General features: G+C 40.4%; 1 protein-coding gene across 10 annotated transcripts in view; it reads left to right on the forward strand.

The window, feature by feature from the left end:
* Positions 1-10,721, forward strand: part of LDB2 (LIM domain binding 2) — a 225,062-nt gene extending 214,341 nt beyond the window's left edge. For 2 of the 10 annotated variants that reach the window (XM_086747298.1, XM_086747294.1), the window contains 2 exons: positions 197-348; positions 9,434-10,721. In XM_086747298.1, coding sequence (XP_086603424.1) covers positions 197-348; positions 9,434-9,664 — 383 coding nt within the window. In that variant the 3' untranslated portion in view covers positions 9,665-10,721. Of the gene's footprint in view, positions 1-196; positions 349-6,592; positions 6,736-9,398 lie in introns of all 10 variants that reach the window. The other 8 variants (XM_086747301.1, XM_086747300.1, XM_086747299.1 and 5 more) reach the window with 8 other exon arrangements.
* Positions 10,722-14,030: the final 3,309 nt, after the last annotated feature.

The raw sequence follows: 14,030 nt of genomic DNA on the forward strand, positions 1-14,030 counted from the left end.
CATTGGTTTGGGTCCAAATATTATCCTATGGTTTGTATGTTCAATCTAATGCTACTACTACTAGTACATACACCAGTAAAAGTAGGAATTTAAAACTAGATGAAAAAAAATATTTCAGCACTTCTGCTTATGGGTCATTTTAATACATGCTTTACAACATCTGCCATTTGCTTTCCTTTTTACCATTTTATTGCAGCAGAACCCACAAGACAACCAACAACCAAACGGAGAAAAAGGAAAAACTCTACCAGCAGCACTTCCAACAGCAGTGCTGGGAACAACGCAAATAGTACCAACAGCAAGAAAAAGTCAGCTGCTGCAAACCTGAGTCTATCAAGTCAGGTACCTGTAAGTCTCACTTTCCTTTTAGGCCTGAATCACTTACAGTGCTTTAATTCTTCCCTTACATTGTAAAGAAGGTGCATTCTTGAGCCTAAACTATGACAGATAAAAGGTGATCTTGCACAGTGCTGTGGAAGCTGGGGAATTAGTGGAGAGATGTGAAGAAGCCATTCTGCAGTGCAGCTTTAATGAATGACCTCCAAGCAGGTGTATCCTGAGAACCTAACGGGTCTTTTATAAGGCCTGGGCCAACTCCCCTTCTTGTCAGTGGGAATCCTTCCCAGACTCAGATTGGGCCTTGTGTTTTTAGATATAGCGTGAGTCTTGCAGACTTCCATCTGCCAGGTGCTAAGTGAGGATGAGTCCCTGTTGAATGGGACAGCCATACCTGAGCAGACCGCTGGTCTCTCTATGTTAGTTCCTTGCCTCTAGTTGGTGCCACGTTCAGATGCTTCAGTGGAACAGGTTATGAATTAACTTACCTGCAGAGGTTCTCTCTTTTTCCAACCACCCCCCTTGCAGAGGGTAGATCCTCTGGAATATGGATTATTCAGCTTATTCACACTGCTAGCTGTAACTGTTGACATCCCAATTATACAGGGAAGCACCAAGTCATTTCCAGAACTGTACCACCACTTTAATAATCACATTTCATAGAATCATAGATTCATAGAATAGTTTGGGTTGGAAGGGACCTTTAAAGGTCACCTCACAATATAGGGGTAATCAGACCCCAAATTGTGACAAAGCGTGCCTTAGTCAATAAGGAGACATCTTATGCATTTTAAAGCCAGGGAAATTAATTTGATATTATGGGAACTGTAAAGTGGTATCTTGGGAATAACATGCAGGGATTTTTATTGGATTTCTGATCAGCAGATAGGAAAGGGCTAGGTCTCTTCTGAAGCCTGACAAAGAATATAGGCCTTTTGTTACTACAAAGCAGGCGCTCCCTAGGAAGCTTGAATACCCAGATAAAAAAGAGGAGTAGACTATCACCAGTGAAGTGAAATGAAGATTTTTTGTTTAGCAACTGATTCAGCAATCCACTAGCTTAAAGAAGTTTTGGGCTTCAGTACATTAAACTCATATTTTCTCCTTGTCATATGAAAATTTTCATGACTCGCATCCCTGGAGTCAGGTTCTTTTGCTAATGTAGGCATCTCTGGGTTTTTCTGGCAGCACAAAGCAGTCAGAGGGCCAGCTACCTGATTCCCTGATGGCAGGGGCCAGTCTGCCTCACCAACAGTGCCTGTCAGGAAACCCCTTGGATCAATAATCAACCATATTTAAGAAAAAAACCCAGCAATTAGGTATAAAACTGAGCAACTAGCTAGTTTCCTGTTGTCTCCAAGTTTAAAAGAAGTAAAATCACTTTATCTTGGCTACTCCCTGCCCTGAGTTCAGCTCAGTAGGACCAGAATCTGACCCTCTGCCTCTCTTCAGCCTGCTCCTCCCTGGAGAGACGGCTTTTGTTGACTTTAGTGGTAGCCATGTGTGCTCGTATGTTTGAGTGTAATTGAGCCCTCTGATAGTTACCTGTCACTCCCACTGATATTCAAGCTGACTTCAGGTACAGAAAGGCTACTCCTGACAGATGAAGTAGTCAAGGTTACTCTTCCTGATGGAGATGATAGCTGAGCATCTGAGACATAATGATGAAGTTTCTTACGGTATGAGAGATGGATTTTTAGTCTTCATTGACTTTCAGGATGCTACACAGTCAATATTTTTCAATATTGTTTGCTCTCTGTACCAGAGTAGCAAGATCGTCCAAATTCTATTTTTTTTGTGGAGGATCAGGTTCCATTTTTAGGACTCTTCTCCTTTCCCTCTGCACAGTGGAACATGGTTAGCTGTTCAGTTTGACATACTAACAGCTCTTCCCATCTTTCCCACAGCAAACATAGCGAACCAGATGGAATTGATGGTTGGGCCACCCTGTAGAGTAGACAGAACTCAAAATAATTTTAGCAGTAAGATATTTTGGTGTAAAACTATTCAACACATTTCAGTTAAATAGAGAGATGTTACCATGTTTCTTCAAAATCATGCATTCTTTGAAGTGGGTCTTATTACAGGCATGCCACTGCTTTCCGAAGTTAGCTGCAGGTAGCAGTAACTTGCTTTCTGTTTCTTTCTCTTAACTTTACCTTAAAGCGAATCATTCAGTAGTTAATGTTTTATTTGCCTTATATGTAATAGAAGGCAATATATACTCAAACACAATTTGACATTTTTCTGCTAACTAAGAGTTTCATTTGGCCATAGAACTTTGTGAATGGGACTTTTCGGCTCAGTAGAAAAAAAACCCCACAAACTATTGAAATCATTTGTTTTCAGTGTTAAAAGCATTTACCCCCTCATTATCAGAGAAGAGGAATGAAATCACTGCATCTTTCTGCCCAGATAACTCACATAAGCAGAGCTAGTTTCAGTTCTGCTTTTCCCATCATCCTCTTTGAAGAACCCCAACAATGAGCTCATATCCATACCAAAGTTGGATTAATATGAAGTCATCTACTCCAGCTTTCTCTTTTTTTCCAGTGATTTCTTCCCAGTCAGCAAAGACAGTCTCTCCACCATAGCAGAATCTAAGTCCTAACTTCCTGTCACTTTAATGCTCCTATGTTGATCTCTCTTTGATAGTAAATTAATCCTGGTTAGAGAATGTTTCCTTAGCCTCTATTCTATGTCATGTTTCTTGGTTTAGGACATTAGTAATTATTCAGTTTTGCTCCTACAGTAATTCTGCGTACACTATAACAAATGTGTTACCATATCCCTCATTCACATTTCTCACCCACACCATTAACTTCTGCTTCTTTAATGAGGTCTTCATGTCTGGAGAGGCAAATGTTCCATGTTCAGAACAGCGACTGGAAAGCAGCTGGAGTACCATCAGCTATGACAAAGCTTGAAACTTCAGACAGATTTGTCATTTTCCCCATAGCCCCTTCCAGATCTTCAGATACACAGGGCTGAGCAAACCTTGATCAATGAGTTGGGCCATTTTTTTGTCACATACATGTTCTTCTTCAGTAATAGGAGATTGTGCCATTTCCTCTACCTGGGTTATTTTCTGATCAGTTCTTCAGGCAGGGACAGTGCTGACAATACAGAGCCAAGCCCAGAAAGTGAAAAGATGCAGTTGTATTTCCATGCATGAGTCAGGTTGGCACTGCACCGTGAAGTTCAGTTGCTGCAGCCTAATCAATCCGTATCAGTGGTGCCCTTTCTTGCCTTAAATTTATGAGAACTTTGACTGTGTGGACACATTCTGATACATCTTTAATAACACAGTCTTCAAAAGCATCTTAAGAGTCTGTGCCAGTGGGTGGGTGTACATCTTCCCTCTCATCAGTAATTTGAAAAAGGTCAGTTGCAGTCTGTCCTCATACCACTAACTATTTTTTATACTTTCTCAACCCTGCTAAATAAAATACAAAGTTTTTCCCTTTTGACAGGCAGTTGCACTCCATTACACTCATTTTCCTTTATAATGTGGTTTCTGTGATTCTGTTTGCAGACCTTCAGCATCTCCTCTTGTCAATATGACTCTTCCTGCCCAAGTCCCTTAACACCTTTCCTACATATTACATATTTCCTGCATTCTTAAATCAAATGTGGTTAGCTAGTGTGCTACACGATTGCACTGCACAACTCACGCCTGGGTTGGCCTGTTACTTGTCCAGTGATTCTTTTGTCCTGAATCTGTAAGTGCTGAGGCAACACACTGTAGTATGTTGGAAGTAGAGCCAAGTGCCACTAAAGTGTCTCCAATATCACAAGTATTTTTTATTAATTATTTTTCTCACCAGGAGTTCTCTTCTGCTAGGCTCTCATTGCTGCAGGCTCAGTACTTCCAGTGATTTCCACAGATGCATTGGCTTTTTTTAGCGCATAAAGAAAGTTGACAGAACAGGGAGCCAGAGATTGTAGTCCACTCGGCTGTCTTGGTCTCAGCAGATGCCAGTCATTTGAACTGTTCTCAGATTTGCTCATGTTCTCAATTATGTCTGGTCTGTGGAAAAAACATCCATTGTGCAGAAACTGGAATTACCAATTTCCTCTTTCCTCCAAACAAAGAGCAAAGATGGGCAAGACTCCCTATACAAGGTTCATAGAAAACCTCCCTTTCTGTATTAGCTTTCCTATGATTTTAAAGAAATTAGTTATCTAATTTGGGTGTGTCACTGCCTTATCACTTACACGGTACTAATTTCCTCTAATATTTGAAGCTAACTGCAGTGTTTTCCCAAGTCTTTGCTCAGTTTTCAAACCCCTTTACTGGCTGAAATCGTATTCCTTTGTATTTTTCACATTCTTCTGTTTCAAATAAAACTTTCTTGCAAGTCCAGGCCCTTGTACATAAAGCAGTGATTTGTACACTATGGATTACAGGTATATACAAGATCCTCAGAAGAGATCCATGCAGCCATATCACTTAAGTATCACTTCCTGTTAAGTTTAATAAAAAACGTGCACATTGATCCATTTTCATCTATTTGAACTTGGAAATTTGACAACAGTGCACAACTCTCACAAACTTTTAAGAACCATTGCTCTAGGCTGCTCCCAGTAGCAACCATATAAATTAATAGGTGAATTTTACTTTCATTTATCAATGAAGATGTGTTGAGTGTAATGCTGTAACCATGAACCCAGTGAAGTATCGTTTGTGTTGGAAAGAATAAAGCATCACTACATGCCACTAAGTAAATCAAATGTTCTTTGTTACATCCAGAGTCTTAATTAGAGCCTTCTTGCACTCTTTAAGCAAGTTACATACCTCAATAATCTCTCTTTCTCTGTGTAGTTCTCTGTAAGCTCCTTAAAAGCCAAATCCATAAATAAACCTGCTAATGTGGAAGGGAGCAATACAGTCTCTTACATGTTTCAGAGACAGGGGCTAGGTTTAGGTGTTTTGTAATGGGTGTGGTAGTGTCAGAGCTGCAGTTCCAGGGCCAGAAGATCAGTGTCAGAAGTTATCCTGTGTCTCAGAACTGTGCAATTCAGAACCTAAGATACAGCCGTAAGGAGATGAGAGTGAACATATTGGTTTCCAGTTGTTGCGCTTTAGGAAAAATATTCCAAACAAGACCAGAATGTCAAGTTAACAGAGAGCATTACAATGAAATGTGAAAGATAACCATTTTCCTCTAGAGAAGTGTTTACTCTGGAACCTAATTAAAATGTCGGTTCTGTTTCTATAGATCATTTAAACACCAATGCCAATCCGGTGTTTTTGTCTCGGAGGCAGTGACCATTACGGGTGTGGGCAGCAATGGGGCTCTCAGTCATTAATAATTTTTGTGGTAAGGAGCTGAGAAGTCAATTATTAAAATAATCACCACTAACACAATTCTGTAAGAGGGAAAGAAGGCAGGAGGAGGTACCCTTTTTCTTTTGACTTAGCACTTAGAGGTATGCTGGCTGCTAAAACTAGTGCAACTTTCAGTCCTTGGAGTATGAGGCTTTCTTGATCAATATACTCGATAGTTTCAGGTGGTTTTAATTATCTCAGGCTTGTGAAGTGCTGTTTGTCAGCTTCTAGGGACTGTGACACCTGAGCTACAAACTAATCACCGTAACACACTGAGCAGGGCTACGTATTAACAGCAGCAAAGATGGCAGGCATGGGGATGGGGAATTTTACATGGCCTACCACACATTTTTACCTCCAGACTCCAGTAAGGCATTGTTTAGCCATCAGATGATCTTTAAAATCCCAGGTTAGAAAGTTTATTTACATACCTGGGCATGGCAGAGCTAAACTTTGAGGCTAGGTATTAAAAAAATGAAGCCTGAGAAATGACCAGTCTGTTAAAGAGAAGTGCTTGCTTTTGAGTTGTGTATGAAGTGATCTCTGTGTATAGTTTATCTGCATCAATTTAAGTTTGGATGGCCATTAGGGTTCTTTCAGGATGAAAGGTATGATATACATGAAAGCTGCTTTTGTGGTTGTATTATTAAATAATACATTTCTATCACCTAATGTAAAACATCCACTGCTGTATTTATATAGTGCTTCACTGCAACCATATTTTACTATCATGAGACATTCCTTGACCAAAAATGTTGTTTCTAATCACAGAGTAAATTAATAAGATTGAGTGACTACAGTCTAAATCTTTTTTAAACTAATCTAGTCAAATATGTGCTACCATAACTAGGCCATAGCAGTGTGTGCTGCCGTGCAAGAGACTAGGGTTTAATTCTTGGATTCTGCTTCTCACTCCATGAGCAGGAGCTAGGAGCACTCCAGAGCTGCAGCCTCAACCCTGGGAGGGATGGAGCCTTGTGTCATTCAACAGCAGTGACCCCCACTGGCCAATTTAAGGAGAAGCATTGAGGGGCTCTAAAAGGAGTCACTTCCAGTCCTCCTCAGAGGTTGGTGGTCATTGCACGGGATCTAGTGAGTGGAGGTTCAATGGGGTGCACTCGGTGGGGTCTTCAGCTTTCAGTCTGAGCAGCAGAATCCTCTCTGGGGAGGAACCAGCATGTGCGCTTCCTGAGACACTATTTTTGCCTGACATAACTATAAGTGGCAGAATTGTCAAGAATATATACATATTACTTTTTAAAAATGTCCTGTAACTAATGCTGTGATATCTATCTTTTAAATAGAATGAGGGCAAACTCCACTAACCTCAATATAATTGTAGTTTAATTCCCAGACTGAGAGGGATACTCAATAGCATGAGAGAAATATAAGTGCAAACTGTCCTCTCAGTGGGTGTCATTTTATTAACGGAATAATATTTGCAAAGAATCTGAGAAATTAGAGATGGAAATACTTACAAGGGCATTGATCATCTCCCCGCTGATGCATGAATGTTTCCTGCCACAGATTGAGATCTTTCCCAGCCCAGTGTTAGGTGACCTGAGCAGCAAAGCTAGCACTGTTCCAGTGGGGTCATTAATCCTCAGTCTGCGGTTCTCACTAACAGGAGTATTGTCTTAGCAGTGGGGGTTACATTTTTGTTTACTTAATGTCATCATAGTACCCTAGTTTACATCTCATTGGATTGGCCTAAAGCAATCCTCTTCCTTTCAGCACTTGCAGCTGTTAAGCATGTTTACCCCTCCCAATCATTTGGTGGACGTAATACATACTTAATTCTTCCACATGGCCTGCCCAGCCAGCTGTTCTGGCCCCGTAGCTATTTTTCATGCGTTTCTCTATGTCTCATTCAAGTCGCCAACCTCTTGCTGGTGTGGCAGCAGGGAGAACTTGAGGTCCACACTCAAGAGGGTTGAAGTTAGAGGAACTGTTGCCACCTCGGTCCATGATTCAGTATTTCGGTCCCTGTGGTCCCTTTGGCCTGCCGTGTCCCACTGCACGCTCAAACCCAACTCGCTGTCCTCTGCCAGGTCTCTCTTGTCATTAATGCCCTCACAATACAGTGGGGTCAGGGCTGGTTCAGCAGTGCACACTATACATTGTCTGTTGTTGAGAGGGATGAAATAACTTAGGATAAATTTTTGTTTATTAACACCTTTGTCTTTTAAACATCTATGTTGCAAAGCTGTGTGTGAGTTTTATTTAGCCAAATATTTTATAGATAAATGGAGTAACAAAATACAGACAATGTAAAGAAGTCATGTAACAGTTTCCATCTACTCACAAATTTTTCACGTAGCACAGGCTGAAAATGTGATATAAACATTATTCTGTAGCATGTCAGCCTTTGCTGAGGGATATCAAGAAACAGGGTAAATACTTAAGGCAATAATTTGTATTGTTTCACGGTGAAGGAAGTACGTATCTGATTAAAAAGAAACCTTATTGAATGCAAACATTTGTCTTCTGTTTGCTTTTTACAAATGCTTTAAATTCGTAAGGAGGAACAGATCCTTTAAAATATGAATCTGTGGTTCACTAGGATTCTTGGAAGGGCTTGTTAAGTCAGCAGGTACAAAGCTAGACATCTGGGATTACTGCACTTTTACCAAACGCGAGCTGATGCCCTGGCACCTGAGCTGCATGAAAAGATGCATCCCACATATTTCTTTAGCGGTTAGCACAGCAGCCTAATTCTCCATTGAACAGAGAGAACAGGAGAGCTCTCTGGCTTTGCACCTTTGCTTTCCAATCTCAAGTTTGCACCTTTCTATCCCATGCTGGTGAGGTTCTTTGCAGCAAATGTGTGATGCACTGGAGTACAGTAGGCGGTTTACTTGTTTTCATGGAAGGACAATTTGTACTTAAAGCAGTGATTAGATGAATTCTTTCTTTCTTGCATGCTTCAGTTTTTGATGACTACTAGCTTCATCAGTGTAATTATAATTAGCACTCTTCATCTTGCTTTTACGGTACCAGCTGGACAGATTGGTCCTCTTACTGCACAGATTGGCGGCAGGGTTGCCTACATGGAGTTAGGTGACAGGCACCATGAAATAACAGATGGTAAATTCAGGGCTTGTTGGCAATCAGCAGGTTTTTGCTAATGACTTAATTAGCTATGCAAATTGTCAAATCAGTGTGAACATTGTTTTTATCGAAAACTTTACCTAAATTAATTACCATAATTAAGTAGCAGAAAGTCAAGTATATTGGATGCGTAAAAGGGCTTGGCTGGCTATGGATAAGAGAGTTACCATCTTTATTAGAGTGCTGCGCTCCATGTTGGAGAAGTCTGAGGATAAGCAAAACTTTTAAACTACTTTTAAAATACAGGCATCACCAAGTTGCAACTGAGATGCACTCTGGTGCCTTTCCAAATCAAATGGCTCAGGAAAAAAATTACTGGATAAGGGCTAAATATTTCAAGAAGGAGTTTAAGGCTGTTTCATAGCCTGCTTATTTGCTTAAAACAATGCGCACTTTTCAGTTTACCTGCTTTTCAGTTCTGGGGTTTCTGAGATCCAGAGCCATGCGCATGCAGCTAGAGAGATGTGTTAGCTTTTCATTTAAATTAGAAATAAAGTGTCAGCCTGTCTCCTGGTTCCTACTATGCAGGAACTTTTAACTCTGTTGTTCAAATATCACAAAGTTAAGAGATGCAAGTTCTCTAACATAATTTTTTTAAGTTGATTTTTTCTCTCTCAAGGTTTCCATATAACAAATATTGGGTGCTGTTCACAGGATGTGATGGTGGTAGGAGAACCAACTCTGATGGGAGGCGAATTTGGGGATGAAGATGAGAGGCTTATCACTAGATTAGAGAATACACAGTATGATGCAGCAAATGGCATGGATGATGAAGAAGATTTCAACAATTCACCTGCACTGGGAAATAACAGCCCGTGGAACAGCAAACCTCCTGCTAATCAGGAGACTAAATCTGAAAACCCCACGCCACAAGCTTCCCAATAGGTTATTCTGCAGCAGTACCCACCGCAACGTATGTCAGTGGGTTATTAATTACTGTTTCACAGCATTCTTCAAAATAAAATAAAAAACTCCACCTTTCAACGGATACAGTATCTATTTCTAAACTAAAGCTATCCGATTTTTTTTAATTAGGGAAAACTCTTGTATAAGCTTCCATATACCTTTCTTGGAAGCATTCACATACAACATGATACTGGCACTGACCTCAATTAAAATAATTGAAAATGAAATAGCATCTCATGGCAAATTTCTGACAATGCATTTTATTGGAAGGGGTTGTTTTTTTCCTCATCAAACAATGGCCATATTTTAACAAGTCATCAGTGCTCAGGATCTCATTAACTTAACTATGTAAAACTTTTTACAATTGTAATATATTTTCTGCTTTTCAACTTGCACCTGAAATTTCTTGTTTCAGAAAAAAAACAGCTTTTAAGGAAAAGTCATTTAAAGTAACTTCTGTTCTTTTTTTTAACTTTTCTTTCATTGTTTAATCATTTGAAGGATCCAGCATTTTTAATTTACGTTTAGCTGATGCCAGTAGATACTCTTTCCATCGTTTAATAAAAATGCTGAAACAAGAAATGTCTTTTTTTCATCAAAGACATGAGAAATATTTTTATGTGGAAAAAGACACCCAGTCCTATGAGAGTTTATGCTTTGTAAAATTGCTGTTGATCCAGATATTTTAAAGCCATGTAATCCATTAACTTTGTGGGCAGCTTAATAAATCTAAAACTTTTGTGTTTTTATTATTGTATCTGAGTTGGCTTTGTTGTTATTTCTTTTCATAGTATATTTCTTGTATAATATTTTTGTAAAGCCCTCAAACCATTTTTTGTTTTACTTTTTTTTTTTTTAATTCCGGTGTATTTATGTGAAACTTTATAAAAGAAACTAATTTTTTCATTTACATATTAATATGTTCAACTCATCGTGTAAAGACACAGTGAGTCAGTGTGTTATATAATACAACTGTATTTTATGTATGCTTTGCCAATAAGTGTGCCAATAAACTGTGTTAACAAATGTGCTCTTATATGCATTTACATTTCCTTGCATGCAAAAGACACACGCTTATGTGCAAGATCATGCACCAGGAGTTTTTGGAATTAGTGTTTCACTGAATTACAGTCTTTCTCCGGAAAAAAAAAAAGGAAGCCTGTAGTTTAGGTGTGAATCCGGTACAGCTTAATTTGGGTAGATGCTCTTGGTTTAACATTAATGATGTGTAACACCACAGGTCGGTAATGGCAGTGAGAGCTGAGCGCCAGGGAGTGCAGGGCATTCAGCAAGCGCACCTCCATCCTGAACTCTGCACCCCTCGCCTTCCAGGGCTGGGGCTTATCGGAGCGGGGATTTCCACTCTGCTGCATTCTGTCTGATAGTTTTACAATGAGTCCCTCAACTGGGGCTGAGAGGATTTAAAAAATTCTCCTTCTTTCTTCCCTTTGCTATCAAATCAATTGTTCACAGGAGCAAGCAAAACCTCTGGACCAGTGCAGCGGCTCTGAATACAGCCCGGTGTGTAAAGCCCCTCGGCTGAGCCGAGAGGCACAGAGGCACGTGCCTGCATCCCAGGGCAGCTGAGCAGCCCTGCAAGGTGCACCCTGTGGGTGGCAAATACTCACAGGGAGAATTGCCCACACAGAGATACTGAACTTTCACGATCCTGCCTTTTGTGCAGAGGAGTGATGTTTTGCTGTTGACTGAAACTGTACTTTTAATATTACTGACATTATAAAAGCATCTGTAGAACTATTTTTTTTTCTAAGTATACACAGAAGCCACTCTAGGGAAACATGTCTTCCAGGCATATGTACATATTTTTTAAGCATGCTTTTGCTGGATGTGATTCTGCCAAATAGTTTTGGAATTCCTATTGCAGAAGAAACACAGGACAAAGCACCCCGCACAGCCACTTGGTTCTCCCGTGGGAGACAGCTCCCTTCCTGCCCGCAGAACGCCCCGCAGCTGCTGATGTGGGTCTCATTCTTCCTGCAAGCAAAATCCTTGTTCAATGAATTTGGGCACCTGTGGTAGGCCTTGAAGGAAGGTAGCCTAAACAACACAGAAGCCTATCTACTGTAGGGTACAATTTAAAATTAACTAAATAACAATTGTAGACTGAGTGTATCCACCTAGATAGCAACGCTGCTCTTTCATTGCACTTGCAGGACATAGGAAACGGTGGGTCTATCATTCAGTGACTATATCAGCTCTGATTTTTCTATGTAAATAATTAAATTCACAATGTATTCCATTAAGGGATCACTGGCTCCTATATAGCTGCTATAACATTACAATTACACACTGTAATTCTAATGTTCAAAACCACTAATCATTCATATTACATTTCCATGAGCACACTCTAAAAGGCGTTCCTTATTATTAATCTTTCAAGACTGGCACTACTATTTCAATTTTTAAAAGATTTATGATGTCATATTACTCCTGTTGTTTCAGTAAATAAACATAGGAACACTTGAAAAATGGGTAACAGACTCCTTAGAGTGCTGTCCTTGAATTAATCTGGAAGGGCACTTTCTCGGTATCTCTGCAAAACCCCTGTCTCCAAGCTATCAATCCACCCTGTTGTGCTGAGGGTGAATAACAGTTGGAGCAAGCTGATTTTATTTATTCGCTTATTTATTCATAAAATAAATTGTCGCAATGGGCCAGCTCAATGAGGTGGTTTGAGATGTACAGCAGCTGGCCACGCAGTCCCGGTGTTGCTTCTTCCTTCATACCCATGCTCTGAGCTGCTGCATGGGCTTTTCTTACCATCTTTCAAATGACACGGTAAACTTGTCCAAGACAGAGCCTGTGATGCCATGTGCTTGTGCCCTGACCTTAGGAACACTCCCTGCAGGTAGATAAATAAGGTACAGCAGTCGCATTCCGTGCTGGATTTTATGCCCTTGGATTGTGGGTTGTAGGTGAACAACACCGCGGCTTTTGCGTGCTCCATGCCCATCTGATGCAGAGAGGTGGGAACGGTGAATAAAGATCACAGGCGAGTTGAAGGAATGCGTCCTGAGAGCCGAGCTTACAGCCTGAAGAATGCAAGCTTGAAGCTAACAATTAATTTTACTGTAATCTAATCTCGCCACCTACAAGAACATTGTATCGCCCTTAGAATTTGGAAGGAAATAATGTTGTTGACACTTTCCTCTGGGGAGCCCTGCAATTATTAAAAAGAGGAAGGAAACTTATCTCATGATGCTGAAATATTTTCAAAGAGAAAGCTCTTGTTTGTTTTAGCTAAATGGAGGGAAATACTGGCCCTGAGAAGTGCCCTCGCAAATCAGAGGGAGGAAATTCCAGGAGTTTACTTAGAATAGCAGTCATATAATTAGTAAAGTGACTGAGTACGAACACTGACAACTAAGCTGGTTGCTGTTACAAAGGACTTGGACCATGCAAGAATTGTAAGTGCTAGTGTTTTGGTTATTCTTTGAATTGCGATTTTTTTTTTTTTTTTTTTTCTTTTGGGTCAGCAAAGTCCACTTCTCAGGGAGCTTCCAACTCACATGAGTCACCAGCTGGTCTCACCAGCTGCCCCTTCTGAGAACATTTCAGTTCTTAAAGCTCCTTTCTCCCTTTTCACACCAAGCAAAAAGAAGCAATATTTGCAGCTTTGTAGCCTTTTCAGAAAGAAGGTGTCCTCAGGTCTCCTCATCTTTACATCGGCATGTTTGAAGGTAACAGCGTTGTAGGACAATGCAATTTGGAAGGGACCTTGCGAGGTATAGCTAGCATTTGTATTCTTGTAGCATCATAGGGTTCTGTGAAAGTCATAAGCAACTTATTTCCAACCTTGGTCCTGGAGAAGGTGCTGCTCTCACACACTTGCATCCTTGGGGAACAGAGCAAAAGTACTTGTTACCAGAGAGCTGCAAGGAGAATCAGTCTTGGAAGTGTGCAGGAAGAGATGGGGGTAGAGGGGAAGGAAACTACTGAATGTAAAGGCAAAACACTCAGCGTTACTGGGTGTTAGCTAACACCAGGGCGAAGAGAGGTTCCTCACCCAGCCTTTGCTGCGAAACACCATTAAAGGAGCCTAAATGACAGAACCAGCCATAAGAACAGACCATATTTTGCAATTTCATGACCTCCATGAAAATCCTATTTTGGCAAAGACAGGATAAAAGAGAAAACATGAATCATTGATATTGAAGGAAACCCAGTTTGTGCCTAACATATCCTGGAGAAACTGCTAATGGAAATTGAATAGTCCTGAAAATATTTCCTGACACTGCAACTCTGATCAAGTAGCCCTATGGTGATATATTGCACGTCCAAATTAAAGCTGCCCTGGGGCACAAGTAACCCCAGCAGCTGGTTT

This window comes from Chlamydotis macqueenii, chromosome 4 (assembly GCF_036417535.1).
Source record: "Chlamydotis macqueenii isolate bChlMac1 chromosome 4, bChlMac1.mat, whole genome shotgun sequence".
Lineage (NCBI taxonomy): Eukaryota > Metazoa > Chordata > Aves > Otidiformes > Otididae > Chlamydotis > Chlamydotis macqueenii.